At 36.7% G+C, this 16,437-nt stretch overlaps 1 protein-coding gene across 5 annotated transcripts in view; it reads right to left on the bottom strand.

Annotated features, from left to right (window-relative positions):
• gfpt2 (glutamine-fructose-6-phosphate transaminase 2) overlaps positions 1-16,437 on the bottom strand; it is a 45,591-nt gene that overhangs the window by 8,805 nt on the left and 20,349 nt on the right. For 4 of the 5 annotated variants that reach the window (XM_058063237.1, XM_058063238.1, XM_058063239.1 and 1 more), the window contains 7 exons: positions 11,463-11,570; positions 9,637-9,744; positions 9,306-9,431; positions 8,283-8,341; positions 7,334-7,468; positions 5,693-5,754; positions 2,341-2,420 (listed from right to left, as the gene is read on the bottom strand). In XM_058063237.1, the coding sequence (XP_057919220.1) occupies positions 2,341-2,420; positions 5,693-5,754; positions 7,334-7,468; positions 8,283-8,341; positions 9,306-9,431; positions 9,637-9,744; positions 11,463-11,570 (678 nt within the window). Of the gene's footprint in view, positions 1-2,340; positions 2,421-5,692; positions 5,755-7,333; positions 7,469-8,282; positions 8,342-9,305; positions 9,432-9,636; positions 9,745-11,462; positions 11,571-12,754; positions 12,907-16,437 lie in introns of those variants that run through there. The other variant, XM_058063241.1, reaches the window with a different exon arrangement.

The following is a 16,437-nucleotide window of genomic DNA, read 5'->3' as shown; positions in this document are numbered from 1 at the left end:
TTTTCATATCTTGAGACACATGCTAACTCGCAAACTCGAGATCTAGCGACCTAAACGGTAGCCTCCAAGTTATTTCCTTTAAACTTAAAAAAGCCAAAAACTTACCACTTCCACACGGATAGGGAGGATAACTATTAACAGTTATTTCACCTTTAACATGAACATTAATCAAACGTAATAATTTTTTCTGGGTACATGATACCATACAGCAATCATATCAAACTTGCGCGGGGCCGCACTAACATTAAACTTTCATATCAAGGCGGGGGCCTCAAAGTAGTGTCCTGCGTGCCACATTTGGCCCGCGGGCCGCGTGTTTGAGACCCCTATTCTAACTACATTTATAGGTCAGAAAAGTACAAAAAGCATACTAGAAACCCTTTAATGTAAAAGTAATCAAACCTTTTTGCTTTGTGAAAGTTATTCATAACATATACGAACGATTCCAATCATCTTCTATATTATTGACGCAGATTTACGTTGTTGTGTGAGTAGTCTGTGTACAGTTTGTCCTCTATACAGGTCAAACAGACGACAAGAGGCGCTAAAAGGTTTTTCCCAGCCATTAAATGGACACACCCAGAGTGGCTGCGTCCACACCCCACAGCAAGTATAGTAACTCTATCTTGCACTTTGAACGGGTGTCACTTGTTCCCTTCAGAAACCTGACGTGAAAAGTCTGAACTGATATAATATAAAAACGCAATGGCAAATTTTAAATATAAAATAATGAATATAGATATTTTATCTATGCGCAGTCCAGTCCAGCTGGAGTTTTCTCTACTCTGGTTTTGCTTGATAGACCGGGACTGAGAAGAGCGCGTCACAATGCTTTTTCCAGAAACGTTTCCATGAAATATCTGGCAGCCATCTTTTCTCAGAAAAGATGGTTTCACAAGGAATTATTACACAATAGCACCCCCCAAATGCACTCATTTATAATCAGTCAATACACATTTGATACATCTTAGTTAATACCAAGCACATGTGATTGTCTCCTACAAATACTAGATGTTACTTTTGGGATTTCTGCCTCAAGTTTATTTAAATGGCTTGCAGAGCAGGAAATGTATTATCACAACCCCTGAAAGCAAAGAATCCAACCTCTGTTTGCATTTTTGTTGCATTCGGGTAGTTTTTATTGTATTCTGGAAACATTGATGCATAATATTGAAATAAAGTCGCCCTCCCTCCATCCCAGTCACTGTTGTTGTGTCCTTGGGCAAGACACCTCATGCACCTTGCCTCCAGTGGTGCTATTGTATGAACGTAAATCGAATGCATTGTTATGATTATGGAGATTATTATTATCAATGAGTGTTTAAGTGTGACAATGGTAATGGTTTAATTTCATTTGAACATGCATCAGATTACAATTGAATGCATCACATAATCAGTTCACAGTTCCACATGTCCAAAAGGAGTAGGAAGAAGCAAAGCTTATTAAATCCTACCCCTCCATCTGGTACGTTTACAATCAGTAACTGTTACATTTGTTCTCTTCCTGCTTTCCTAATATATTTTAATTTTAATTTTAATTTTAATTTTAATTTTAATTTTAATTTTAATTTTAATTTTAATTTTAATTTTAATTTTAATTTTAATTTTAATTTTAATTTTAATTTTAATTTTAATTTTAATTTTGTTCACTTCCTGCTTTCCTAATATATTTTAATTTTAATAATATAATTATTATAATAATATAATTATAATGATAATATAAAATATAATTATATAATATAATTATAAAATAAAAATAGATCTTCCAGAATCTGCACCTATTCCAGCTTTATTGCCTCGGATTTGTGCTGTTAATTTTAATTTTAATTTTAATTTTAATTTTAATTTTAATTTTAATTTTAATTTTAATTTTAATTTTAATTTTAATTTTAATTTTAATTTTAATTTTAATTTTAATTTTAATTTTAATTTTAATTTTAATTTTATTTTGTTCACTTCCTGCTTTCCTAATATAGTTGAATTTTTTTTATAGTTATAATTTAGTGATTTCTGTTTGAGAACAAATTTTGCTTTGTTCAATATTGAAATATTTCTGTCCACCTTATGTTGTATATTTGTAATATGAGGTTTCCAGATCATATTTTCATCTATTGTGATCCCCAGAAATGGATTCTAACACAAGTATTTGTGATTTTAGAAATAAGGAGTTAGCATGTTCTCTGATACTGACAATAAAATGTATTCCGATAAATGTATAATAATCTTGGCTTGTTATTTCATGTCTATAAATCTGTAATAACGTTAAAACTTGAGATGTCTGATAATTATCGGTACCGATAACGACGGTGGCAGACAAACAAAGCAAGGAATGGTACTCACCACCTTTATACTGAACCGGGATGTGTTCCGTTGACAGCTCATGTTCGCTGCGTACTCCAATGAGCAACGGACTTCCTCTCCTGTTGGCAGATAGGAGAAGTTTCGAGGCGTTACAAGAAGGTCACTTGGTCCTTGGTTTATCAGCGCGGCGTCTTATCATCAACCGTGCATTCATTAGCGTGACTGACCACAGAGCAAACACAAGTTCCTAACTAAAAACCTCTTCATGTCAAGTTGCTTATGAAGACAGAAATTCTTAAGGCCTCTCCTTAAGACGTCGCCCCCCCCCCTACTTGTAGTATTTGTACGACTGGATCCGCTTTTCTCCTTCTCTAGTTAAGATTCCGGGTCTCGGATCCACTGACGTAAGCCGGCTGGTTGTTTTAAAGGGTGTGGGTCTTGAAGTGAAGCTCGCAAACAGAAACATGTGGTTGTTATCCAGTACAATATTTACCCTGAGGGAGGGGAAAAAGAGGGGAAGCAAAATGGATGATAGAAAAGTGAGATGAGAGAACACGGGAGAACAAAAAGAGGGACATAAAACCGGAAAGAAGTCCCGTTTGGAAGTTGATCCTTGAAGACAAAGCAAGAGGTGACAACTGGCAAGGATCACTACACTGTAAAAACATTCAGTAAAAGTGAGTACACATATTCATTACAGCAAGGGTGTCCAAAGTGCGGCCCGCGGTACATTCTAACAATATGATTTACCAAAGAAAAATTGAGAATTTCCAAGAATGTGTTTAGTGTCATGAGGAAAAATAACATTATTTTGCTGCACGGTGGTCGAGTGGTTAGCGTGCAGACCTCACAGCTAGGAGACCAGGGTTCAATTCTCTTTGTGGAGTTTGCATGTTCTCCTCGTATATGTGTGGGTTTTTTTCCGGTTTCCTCCCACATTCCAAAAACATGCTAGGTTAATTAGCGACTCCAAATTGTCCATAGGTATGAATGTGAGTGTGAATGGTTGTTTGTCTATATGTGCCCTGTGATTGGCTGGTCACCAGTCCAGAGTGTACCCCGCCTGTCGCCCAAAGACAGCTGGGGTAGGCTCCAGCAACCCTCATGAGGATAAATGGTAGAAAATGAATGAATGAATGAATGAGTTCTCCTCCTATTTTGTGTGGAAGTGGTAACTTTTTGGCTTCTTATTTTGTCTTTCCCCACCCTCGGCCATCTCTGTGTGGAGTTTGCATGTTCTCCCCGTGCATGCGTGGGTTTTCTCCGGGTACTCCGTTTTCCTCCCACATTCCAAAAACATGCTAGGTTAATTAGCGACTCCAAATTGTCCATAGGTATGAATGTGAGTGTGAATGGTTGTTTGTCTATATGTGTCCTGTGATTGGCTCGCCACCAGTCCAGGGTGTACCCCGCCTCTCGCCTGAAGACAGCTGGGATAGGCTCCAGCACCCCCCTGTGACCCTTGTGAGGATAAGCAGTAAAAAATGAATGAATGAAGGAGTTCTCCTCCTGTTTTGTGTGGAAGTGGTAACTTTGTGGCTTCTTATTTTGTCTTTCCCCACCCTCGGCCATCTCTGTGTGGAGTTTGCATGTTCTCCCCGTGCATGCGTGGGTTTTCTCCAGATACTCCGGTTTCCTCCCACATTCCAAAAAACATGCTAGGTTAATTAGCGACTCCAAATTGTCCATAGGTATGAATGTGAGTGTGAATGGTTGTTTGTCTATATGTGCCCTGTGATTGGCTGGCCACCAGTCCAGGGTGTACCCCGCCTCTCGCCCGAAGACAGCTGGGATAGGTGCCACCCACAATGCTTAGCTGCAGTCCGTGACGGAAATGCGTTGACATTCTAAAACACAGCATGACGCCCACCATGGGGGGCTAAACCAAACATGATAAGGAGCCCAAACACACCTCCAAGATGTGCCCTGCTGAAGAAGGTGAAGATGATGGAGTGGTCATGTATATCTCTATATCTCCAGGCTTGAACCTAATTTAGCACCTCGGGGGGGCATCCTCAAGTGGAAGGTCATCATGGAGGAGTAAAACAGGATGCCGGTAACAACTTGGACACTTGTGTTGCCAGCTATTAAGACAATCCTGGCTGTGTGTTGACTTATACTTAGAACAGGGGTCTCAAACTCACGGCGCGCGGGCCAAATGCAGCCCACGGGATGCTAGTTTGAGGCCCCTGCCTTGATATGAAGTGAGTTTAATTTGGTTAATTTGGTTAATTCGGTTAATTTGGTTAATTTGGTTAATTTGGTTAATTTGGTTAATTTGTTTTTTGATTTGCTTATTTATTTTTCCATCTTATTTTGTGTTGAAAAATAAAAATTAACATAAAACATTTATTTAATAATTTAATAATAAATAAAAAATAATTTGTTCATTTGTTTTTTGATTTGCTTATTTATTTTTCCATCTTATTTTGTGTCGAAAAATAAAAATTAACCTTAAACATGTATTTAATAATTTAATAATAAATAAAAACTAATTCGTTCATTTGTTTCATTTGTTTTTTGATTTGCTTATTCATTTTTCCATCTCATTTTGTGTCAAAAAATAAAAATTAACATTAAACATTTATTTAACAATAAATAAAAATTAATTTATAATAATTTAATGTTTGATCAGAGCTTTTGCAAATAACCAAAGCACTGAAAAAGTGGAGGGTATAGGGTATATTATATTATATATATATTTATTAATATTTTATAATTCCTATTTATTAATTTTTATTATATTTTTTATTTTTATATATTTTGTTTTTTGAATATATATGTATATATATTTTTTTTATTTATCTTATTTTATTTATTATTATTTTTTTTAACCTGATGCGGCCCAGCCTCACCCAGACCCGAGCTCCAGTGGCCCCCAGGTAATCATCAGAGTCATCCGATTGGAAGCACAGCAGGAATGTAGGCCGACTTTTGTAGGTGCACGAGTGCTACACGGGAATCTTATCAACAATGGCGGATACCAAGGCTTTGTCACCAATTGCCCTTTGCTCCTGTAATCTACCGCTCCCTGATCTATGATGTCTGACTGGAACTACAAAGATAAAAAAAATGTATAAATGAAATGATAGCGCTATTAAGCCTGCAAGGTCTGAGGAAGGGCGATCTCCGTTAATGAGTCACCGGAACGCCAAACGAGGGCCAACAACTCAAATCCCGGGGGCATAAGAGAAAGAAGGAAGTGATGTCCAGGATGGAGACGGAGCAAGATAAGAAAGGGACTTGGATTCTTCTGGGTCTTGGAAATTCAGCACATATCTGGCGTGTATTTCCAAAAATTATAATAAAATGACAAATCATATTTCACAAGGACGGCCCACAGCAAACTTATCAATTCCAAAGCTGTGTGTGTTTTAGTGTGTTGACCAACCTGGCAGACACAGCCTCTCCTGGGTAATGGCGGCTTTTAAACACCAAGGCAAAGGCCCCCTCCTGAGAAAAGAGGAGAAAAATCAACAAGAGTTTACCTTGAAGTTTTACCTTACGAGTTTTACCTTGAAATGACATTCCATTCAGAACCAAAACATTACAGTTAACCGCCGTGTTCCTACGTGAGACAACGTCAACCCAAACTGCTTCCCAAAAATGGCATGTAACAGAAAAATAAAACATCTATTGCAGGGGTCTCAAACACGCAGCCCGCGGGCCAAATGTGGCCCGCAGGACACTAGTTTGAGGCCCCCGCCTTGATATGAAAGTTTGATATGGATGCTGTATGGTATCATGCACCCAGAAAAAAATATTACGTTTATTCATGTTCATGTTAAAGGTTAAATAACTGTTAATAGTTATCCTCCCTACCCGTGTGGAAGTGGTAAGTTTTTGGCTTTTTTAAGTTTAAAGGAAATAACTTGGAGGCTACCGTTTAGGTGGCTAGATCTCGAGTTTGCGAGTTAGCATGTGTCTCAAGACCCTGCAGTTGCGCAATATGTTGTAAATCAGGGGTCTCAAACACGCGGCCCGTGGGCCAAATGTGGCCCGCAGGACACTACTTTGAGGCCCTCGCCTTGATATGAAAGTTTAAAGTTTGATATGGATGCTATATGGTATCATGTACCCAGAAAAAAATATTACGTTTATTCATGTTCATGTTAAAGGTTAAATAACTGTTAATAGTTATCCTCCCTATCCGTGTGGAAGTGGTAAGTTTTTGGCTATTTAAGTTTAAAGGAAATAACTTGAAGGCTACCGTTTAGGTGGCTAGCTCTCTAGTTTGCATGTGTCTCAAGACCCTGCAGTTGCGCAATATGTTGTAAATCAGGGGTCTCAAACACGCGGCCCGCGGGCCAAATGTTGCCCGCAGGACACTACTTTGAGGCCCCCGCCTTGATATGAAAGTTTAATGTTAGTTTGATATGGATGCTGTATGGTATCATGTACCCAGAAAAAATTATTACGTTTGATTCATGTTCATGTTAAAGGTTAAATAACTGTTAATAGTTATCCTCCCTATCCGTGTGGAAGTGGTAAGTTTTTGGCTATTTTAAGTTTAAAGGAAATAACTTGGAGGCTACAGTTTAGGTCGCTAGCTCTCTAGTTTGCGAGTTAGCATGTGTCTCAAGACCCTGCAGTTGCGCAATATGTTGTAAATAAAAAGAGTATAAATGTGACTATAGTCGTGTTTTGTCATGTCTACAGGGCTCTAATAATGCGTTTGTCTTAGTCATATAGCGCTCTGTGGGGTCTAACTGTCTGGTTCCCATTACTCCAAATAACGCAGAGGACAGACATCCCACTCCCACCCAAAAGTGTGAAACCAGACAACACCCTCTTGATGATGTTGTCACTGTGATGTTTACAGCGTGGTTGCCATGGAGAATATTAGGCGATGGGTTCACTGTGTCTCGAGTAGGCAGGAAGTTATAATACAAACACACGCACACGCTTACTCACTCAATTGAGCAAGCAACGTGCAGCATCGAACACAAACACACAGTGACGTTCATAAAAACGTCCACCCTGGATCAGGAAAGCGAAGAATAACGATAAAGGTCACATGGGTGTCGCTCACCAGCTGCTGGATGACTCTCTCCACCAGGGTCGAGAAACGGATGCTGTCGTCCTCCCGGTTGTCGTAAACATACTTGATGAGCTTTGGGATGACTTCGGTGTCCGTCTCCGACTCAAAGGCATATCCTTTGGTGATCTGAGGACAGCAGGACCCATGATCAATTCCACTTTTTGTCTCCTTGAATAGGACTTTTTACTGTGGTATTTTGACTTTATTGTCATTTTTTTCCTATTTTTTTTGTTTTTTTAAATTTTACTCTTTCAACGTTTTTTTTTTGCGAATTGTCCTCTCATATTATGACTTTATTCTCATAATATTTTAATTATAGTATTGTAATAAAATACGTTTTTCTGCAACAATTTTCCTAAAATTTTAATTTTATTTGTTCTTTAGTTTTTCTTTAATATTTCAACTTTATGCGACTAAAATGATTTTTCCTAGTTTCTCTAGAAATATTACAACTTTGTCTCACTAGACAAAATTTTTTCTTAATATTTTGACTGTTGAATTGTTGTAGCTTTAATTAATATTAAGGTTTTTTTTGCCAAGAAAAAAAATCTAAGTATTTGTGGTATTTTGACTTTATTGTCATCTTTTTCCCATTGTTTTTGTTTTTTAAAATTTTACTCTTTTTTTTTGCAAATTGTCCTCTCATATTATGACTTTATTCTCATAATATTTTGACTATAGTATTGTAATAAAATACTTTTTTCTGCAACAATTTTCCTAAAATTTAAATTTTATTTGTTCTTTTGTTTTTTCAACTTTTTTTAAAATTGTTTTTCTTTAATATTTCAACTTTATGTGACTAAAATGATGTTATTTTTCCTAGTTTCTCTACAAATATTACAACTTTGTCTAACTAGACAACTTTTTTCTTAATATTTTGACTTCAATTTTTGCGGTTGAATTGTTGTAGCTCTAAGTTCTCAGGAATAGAAGGACTTACCAGGTAGGCTTTCAGCTCCTTGTAATTGGTGATGATACCATTGTGGATGACAACAAACTCTGGTGGCAAGATGGGATTAAAAACATTAGCGATACAGGGGCCAAAGGTCAAAAACTTTTTAATAAAATAAAATAAAATAAATTTTTTCGATGAACTAAACTTGCATTCATAGTTAACCTGTCAATCAAGTCCAGCCGATTACAACTGATGGAGTTGATGGGTCAACAGGGGTCAGGGGCCTCTAGCTAGTAGCTACTAAACACTTTTCAATTAGCTCTCCAAAGACTTATTAACGACTCCTATACCCGCTGTATTAAAAATTGGGGTTCGTTTGTAGTTAGGAATCACTTTAAGCGTATGAGCAATCACAGCTGAGGGGGCGTGCCCAGAAGCGGGTCATGGGTGGAATAAATTAACAGCACAAATCCTAGGCAATAAAGCTGGAATAGGTGCAGATTCTGGAAGATCTATTTTTATTTTATTTTATTTTTTTCAATAAAAAATAAAAATAAAAATAAAAATAAAAATAAAAATAAAAATAAAAATAAAAATAAAAATAAAAATAAAAATAAAAATAAAAATAAAAATAAAAATAAAAATAAAAATAAAAATAAAAATAAAAATAAAAATAAAAATAAAAATAAAAATAAAAATAAAAATAAAAATAAAACAAATCCGAGGCAATAAAGCTGGAATAGGTGCAGATTCTGGAAGCTCTAGATGTTTTTCTGTGCGGATTATTGTGTGTAGCTGCTCTATAGGAGTCCACAACTCAATACAAAGGCCCGGACAATGAGCATAATAGGTCCCCTTTAAGTAGTTCCAGTTTGCAATGTTGTTTTGTTGACCTAGCTATTCGGGAGTGGTAAAGCATTAGGAATGACTCACACCCACAAACAACCACAACAGTAACATTAAAATAGTTCAGTGGTCATGAATACTTGAATGTATACAGTGGAGTACATGACGCACTCATAGTACACATTACACCATGATCATAACAATAGAAGGTGTGAAAGTCACCGTTATTGTTGTCAGAGCGATGAGGGTGGCTGTTGAGAGCACTCGGCTCTCCGTGTGTGGCCCAGCGAGTGTGCGCGAGGCCGAAATGTGTGCACAATTCCTCCTCCAGGTCGAGAGAGTCTTTCTCTGAAAAAAAAAAAACAAAGGACAACACAGTCCGATTAAGGTAAGGACGTTTTACATTTGTAACCGCTGTTGCCATGGCAATCTCATTTACACATTTTCTTGAAATTCTTGGGCAAAAAATATGACGAGTCACTGGTAACAAATGTCTCAATGAATAACACGATTTCAGGGATCCGATATACAAAACCAAGGTGCATGAACCTACTGTAGAGCTCCTCGTCTAGAGCCTTGACCTTGCCCCTCTTCTTGATTAAACAGATGGATTTGCCCTTTACGTCGGAGGTCTCCTTATTTTTTCCATCCACTGCAATACCTGTGAACAAACAAACATATATTAATATACATTTTTTTTTATAACTTAGCTGAAGAGAGCAGGTGGAAAGCTTTCTCATGCACTCCAAATCATTTTGAAAGTAAAAAAAAAACATAAATTATTATATATAACGAGATTAAAAATGTAGTAAATTGTTTATCTACAATTATCACATACTTTCAATTTATACCTCATTCTCTGTAAATAATTACACATAAACACACACACACACACACACACATTTGTGTGTGTGTGAAACAGCTGTTTGACGAGCTCCGCCTCATCCTGTTCAAATAGGATGAGTAAACATAAAGTGTATTGATACATGGATACGTGTGGGCGTGGGGGCGTGTGGCTTTTGTGGATATTAATAAAACAAAATGATAAAGATATCAACCAAAGAATTGGATCTGGATTTTAGGTCTAGTGTTGTGAAATAGTGACTTGGTTAGTGGAATCTTAGCCAATGACATCGTGCAAGCTCAGGTGACGAGGGATCACCTGATGTGTTGATATATCATAAAAAATACGACACAGTGGAACTCTGGTTAGCAACATTAATTTGTTCCAGAAGGTTAGACTCTAACCAAAACTGGTGCTAACCAAATCAATTCTTCCAAAAAAAATAATGGAATTCCAATTATATTCAATTTGAAAGCCACATAAATTAAAGGGTTGCGGGGGTGCTGGAGCCTATCCCAGCTGTCTTCAGGCGAGAGGCGAGTTACACCCTGGACTGGTCGCCAGCCAATCACAAAGCAAAGGCTTTGGTATACATTTTGGACTTTAACCAAAAAAACACCCTAACCAAAACGGATGTTAACCGAGGTTACACTGTATCTCACAATGGTGTGCTACTAACATGGCTGCTTTTGTAACCCTAACACTTGACTTATACATTCATTCATTCATTTTCTAACGCTTTTCCTCACGAGGGTCGCGGGGGGGTGGGGGGTGCTGGAGCCTATCCCAGCTGTCTTCAGGCGAGAGGCGAGTTACACCCTGGACTGGTGGCCAGCCAATCACAGGGCACATATAGACAAACAACCGTTCACACTCACATTCATACCTATGGAAAATTTGGAATCGCCAATTAACCTAGCATGTTTTTGGAATGTGGGAGGAAACCGGAGTACCCGGTGAAAACCCACGCATGCGCGGGGAGAACATGCAAACTCCACACAGAGATGGCCGAGGGTGGGGAAAGACAAAATAAGAAGCCAAAATGTTACCACTTCCACACAAAATAGGAGGAGAACTTATTCATTCATTCATTTTCTACTGCTTTTCCTCACGAGGGTTGCGGGGGTGCTGGAGCCTATCCCAGCTGTCTTTGGGCGAGAGGCAGAGTACACCCTGGACTGGTTGCCAGCCAATCACAGAGCAAAGGCTTTGGTATACATTTTGGACTTTAACCAAAAAAACACTCTAACCAAGACGGATGCTAACCGAGGTTGCAGTGTATCTCACAATGGCCTGCTACTAACATGGCTGCTTTTGTAACCCTGACACTTGACTTATACATATTATACATATTTTTGGTGCGATTAAAGACGTCTAACAGTAAACCTTGAAGCACAAAACAAAATATATATCATCTACCAGTCCCTTTCCATCATCATACATTACATACATTATATACATTACATAAAGTCTTGTTTCTCTTACTTCAGATACTGTTAAATGTGTGCCTGTGTAGTATGTGTGTGTGTGTATACCTGCTGAATCGTAGCCTCTGTACTCCAGTCTCTGCAGTCCGTTCACTAGTGTCTCAAATATCTCCTTCCTGGTGCGAGGCACTTGATGGTTTAGGTAAGCAAAAATCCCTTTAGGACACAGAAAGGCAGCGTTCAGAAAACTATTTTGGAACTCTAAGTCAATATTTCCACATTCACGGGACCTTTCGTTAGGCAAAACTGCACAAGCTAAGGCAAGCTGCTTTTATATACAGTATATTTATAAATATCTTCGATTAAAAAATACTTTAAATTCTCTTAAAACGCTCAATGAAAATAACAATTTCAATGTATTTTTACTTTTCAGCCATTTTTACTTTTAAAAAAATGCATTTATTAGAAAGACTTCCAAGTCTGATGTACATATATGTAAAAAATAAAATAAAAATAAAACAAAACAAAACAAAACAAAAGATAAAATAAAATAAAATAAAATAAAATAAAATAAAATAAAATAAAATAAAATAAAATAAAATAAAATAAAATAAAATTAAATTAAATTAAATTAAATTAAATTAAATTAAATAAAGTTATGCATCAGGGACGATAATTAGTTCAATCATAACAGGGGGCTTTGTCAGTGTGTACATATATGTAAAAAATAAAATAAAAACAAAACAAAAAATAAAATAAAATAAAATAAAGTTATGCTTCAGGGACTATAATTAGTTCAATCCTAAAAATAAAATACTAATATGTCTAACAAATTGCATGCACATAACAGGGGGCTCTGTCAGTGTGTCCTGCAGGAATGTTCCCTCCACAGACACACACACACACACACACACACACAGCTGTCCATTGAGTGGGACACATTGCACACAGTGTTGTATCACCCATGCAGGTAGACAGGTTGTAGTGAAGGAAGAGATGTTAAAAACATGTTAAAAATCGACTTGAAGCTTGTAAATCTTGTAATGCTCTCCCTAGACTTGTTATCATTATTTGCCAATAAAGTTAAATTTGAATCAGATCTTTCCTTCTGCATCTTATAACTTGGGTGTCCAGTAGTCACCGGGAAGGGAGGGGAGGGGGGGTTGTTGGGGCACGGACACGTAGCAGTTTAGCGTGAAGCCACAAAAGTTACAAGAAAAGCGTACATTTTGACTGAATTTACTCCACTCACAAACGAAACAAATAATCTGAAGAGTTAAACAAAGATAATGTCACAGTTTTAAACAATAATGTGTCTTTCAAGTCACAACTTTTTCCGAACTGTGTGAGTAAAAAAACTCAACGACTCCAAAGGAGTTGAATGAAAAAACAACACTTACCGCACATGGTTCAGGCTTTGTGGGATAAAGTCAGGCTGGGGATTTGTTGTATTATCGACGGGATTGATGATGCTTCTGCCTTGTAAAGTTCACAGCGACTGGATGTGAACATTTAAGCGGTGATTCCTGGAGAGGCAAGCGGCCACACCTCCATGTTGACGCCTGACACCTCCCCTTGTATTTGCTCCGAGTGGGTTCGTCCACTGCTGCGATACGTCAAATACAAGGGAATGTACAAAACAATAACAATCACATTGTTTACAAAGTATATTAGTGCGTGTGTGGATAAATTAACTACATGAAATAACGTACATTTATTTGCAAAAAGGCGCTTTATGAAACTAAGTACATTAATTTACAGCCAGCCTTCACCTATCCAATATGGCGGCGACGTTGACGTACTCACGTTTACCTTCTGTGGAATGTACAAAACAATAACAATCACATTGTTTACAAAGTATATTAGTGCGTGTTTGGATAAATTAACTACATGAAATAACGTACATTTATTTGTAAAAAGGCGCTTTATGAAACTAAGTACATTCATTTACAGCCAGCCTTCACCTATCCAATATGGCGGCGACGTTGACGTACTGTCACACTGTTTACAAAGTATACTAGTGCGTGTAGTTAGGAAGCACTTTGGGCGTGTGACCAATCACAGCTGAGTGGGCGTGCCCAGAAGAGGGTCATGGGTGGAATAAATTAACAGCACAAATCCGAGGCAATAAAGCTGGAATAGGTGCAGATTCTGGAAGATTTATTTTTTATTTTTTTTAAATAAAAAATTAAAATTAAAATTAAAATTAAAATTAAAATTAAAATTAAAATTAAAATTAAAATTAAAATTAAAATTAAAATTAAAATTAAAATTAAAATTAAAATTAAAATTAAAATTAAAATTAAAATTAAAATTAAAATTAACTATCACACTGTTTACAAAGTATACTAGTGCGTGTGTGGATTAAGATTAAATAACATATAATTATTTGTAAAAAGGCGCTTTATGAAACTAAGTACGTTCATTTACAGGCAGCCTTGACCCATCCAATATGGCGGCGATCTGAGTTCCTGAACTAATTCATTATAAAAGCTGTGCTGAGCTCCTGAGCAGCTCACTTGGGAGATATCCTTAATGAAATACGTTGAGTAATGACCCATTTGACCTGGCTTTGGTTCAAGTCCGGTAGCAGACATCTTTTGGGGGCAAGCTCGGAGCGCACACATCAGTCACTCCTTGAAATGTTGTTGGGTTCTGAGCGGGCACAAGATTCATAAATAACAAGAAGGTGCTTGCCTTCAGTGGGAGTTGAGCAAAACTCAGTCATAAGGATTAGGAGTTATTATGAAGTTCCATAGAGTGAAATGAAAATAATCCTCATATTTGTATCCTCCATAATTAACATTGAAAGTGAATGACATTCAATGGCATTTTATGATGTAATTATTTTAATAAAGAAAGAATCTGAAGGAGTCAATTTTTCCTCACCTGCTTTATCATCTGTGACGATTTAATGGACTCTGGAATATTTGTCCTTAGATGACAACATAACTTATTGAAGAATGATTTACAAGTCCGACATATCAACACCCGAAACCCAAATGAGTCCAGAGTTGAAACTATGAGTCAGATTTATAAGACGTATAAAATATATTTTCATTTCTCAATACACAAACGGCGTTGTCAACGAAGCAAATGTCAACGGTGGACAGTGACAATGTCGCTTCATTTCATGACTTCCCGGTTTTTCAAACACAACCAATATTAATTAATAAATCACAATTTTGTGGTATATGCATGTTTAAGTAAATTATATATATTGTTTGCCTAAATTAAGCATTTTGAGGAACAAATACAAATAGAAGGCATTAAGGAGACAATTCAAATTGTGACTGGAGTGTTCCACGTTGGCCACTAGGTGTCAGTAATTGTTCAATCAGACAAGCACCAGATTTGACTGCCAGAACAACAGGCTTTCATTGCAGTTTTAAATTATCCCACAACAGGCACAAAGATAAAAATAATAAAAATAATAAAAATAGTAAAAATAATAAAAATAATAAAAATAATAAAAATAATAAAAATAATAAAAATAATAAAAATAATAAAAAATTATAAAAAATTATAAAAATAATAATACGGGCTAACCCTAAACTAAAAAAAATCAATTATCATCATATTACCCAATATAGTAAATACAAACAGAGAAAATAAGCCATTTAAATTTGTTCTGGTGTGTGCTGCAGTAAAGCAAATACTTACAAGTATTTTCACTTGCAAATAGTATCTGTACTGTACACTCAGGTAATGCAGGTGTGTGCTTGGTCCTTGCTTGAATATGTTTCATAACCATGTCAATAAAGCGGTCTCAGTAAAATGGAATGGAGACAGTTTCCCGGCATGGTGCCAAATGTTGACTTTATCACCTTTGTTACTGCTACCCCTTCTGGATATTCATGCTTAAAAATCTGCTGCTGAGGATCATTAACCGAGGCAACATCCACTATAGTACACAAAACGATAAAAGAAAATGACAGCATTTTACTGTGCTTATATGGCTTTATAGCACCAATATATGCTGCTGTTTAAGCATTGAGCTGTTTACATACAGTACAACACCCTCATCATTGGCTATGCCATTAGCAACATGTGCAATATGACTGTGTATTGTGTAGCTACATTAGCCTAATATTTGAATATGCTCTCATGATGCAGTGCTGATGATCCAGAGTTCAATACTGATGCAAGCTTGAAAATGAACCATGCACAATAACAAGCATATTGCTATGAATTGTAATACAGTGGAACCTTGGTTAACGTACGCCCTGGTTAGCCTTTGTTTTGGTTTACTTGGAAAATTTTACCAGAAAATGTCTCTGTTAGCATCATGCTAGCATGATGCAAGCTTGAAAATGAACCATGCACAATAACAAGCATATTGCTATGAATTGTAATACAGTGGAACCTTGGTTAACGTACGCCCTGGTTAGCCTTTGTTTTGGTTTACTTGGAAAATTTTACCAGAAAATGTCTCTGTTAGCATCATGCTAGCATGATGCAAGCTTGAAAATGAACCATGCACAATAACGAGCATATTGCTATGAATTGTAATACGGTGGAACCTTGGTTAACATACGCCCTGGTTAGCCTTTGTTTTGGTTTACTTGGAATAATTTTACCACAAAATGTCCCTGTTAGCATCATGCTAGCATGATGCAAGCTTGAAAATGAACCATGCACAATAACGAGCATATTGCTATGAATTGTAATACAGTTGAACCTTGGTTAACGTACGCCCCGGTTAGCCTTTGTTTTGGTTTACTTGGAATAATTTTACCACAAAATGTCCCTGTTAGCATCATGCTAGCATGATGCAAGCTTGAAAATGAACCATGCACAATAACGAGCATATTGCTATGAATTGTAATACAGTGGAACCTTGGTTAACATACGCCCTGGTTAGCCTTTGTTTTGGTTTACTTGGAAGATTTTAACACAAAATGTCCCTTTTAGCATCATGCTAGCATGATGCAAGCTTGAAAATGAACCACGCACAATAACAAGCATATTGCTATGAATTGTAATACAGTGGAACCTTGGTTAACGTACACCCTGGTTAGCCTTTGTTTTGGTTTACTTGGAATAATTTAACCACAAAATGTCCCTGTTAGCATCATGCTAG

Source organism: Doryrhamphus excisus, chromosome 23, assembly GCF_030265055.1.
Source record: "Doryrhamphus excisus isolate RoL2022-K1 chromosome 23, RoL_Dexc_1.0, whole genome shotgun sequence".
Classification (NCBI taxonomy): domain Eukaryota; kingdom Metazoa; phylum Chordata; class Actinopteri; order Syngnathiformes; family Syngnathidae; genus Doryrhamphus; species Doryrhamphus excisus.
Note: the sequence above shows the minus strand (reverse complement) of the source record. Positions and strands in the feature narration are given on the sequence as shown.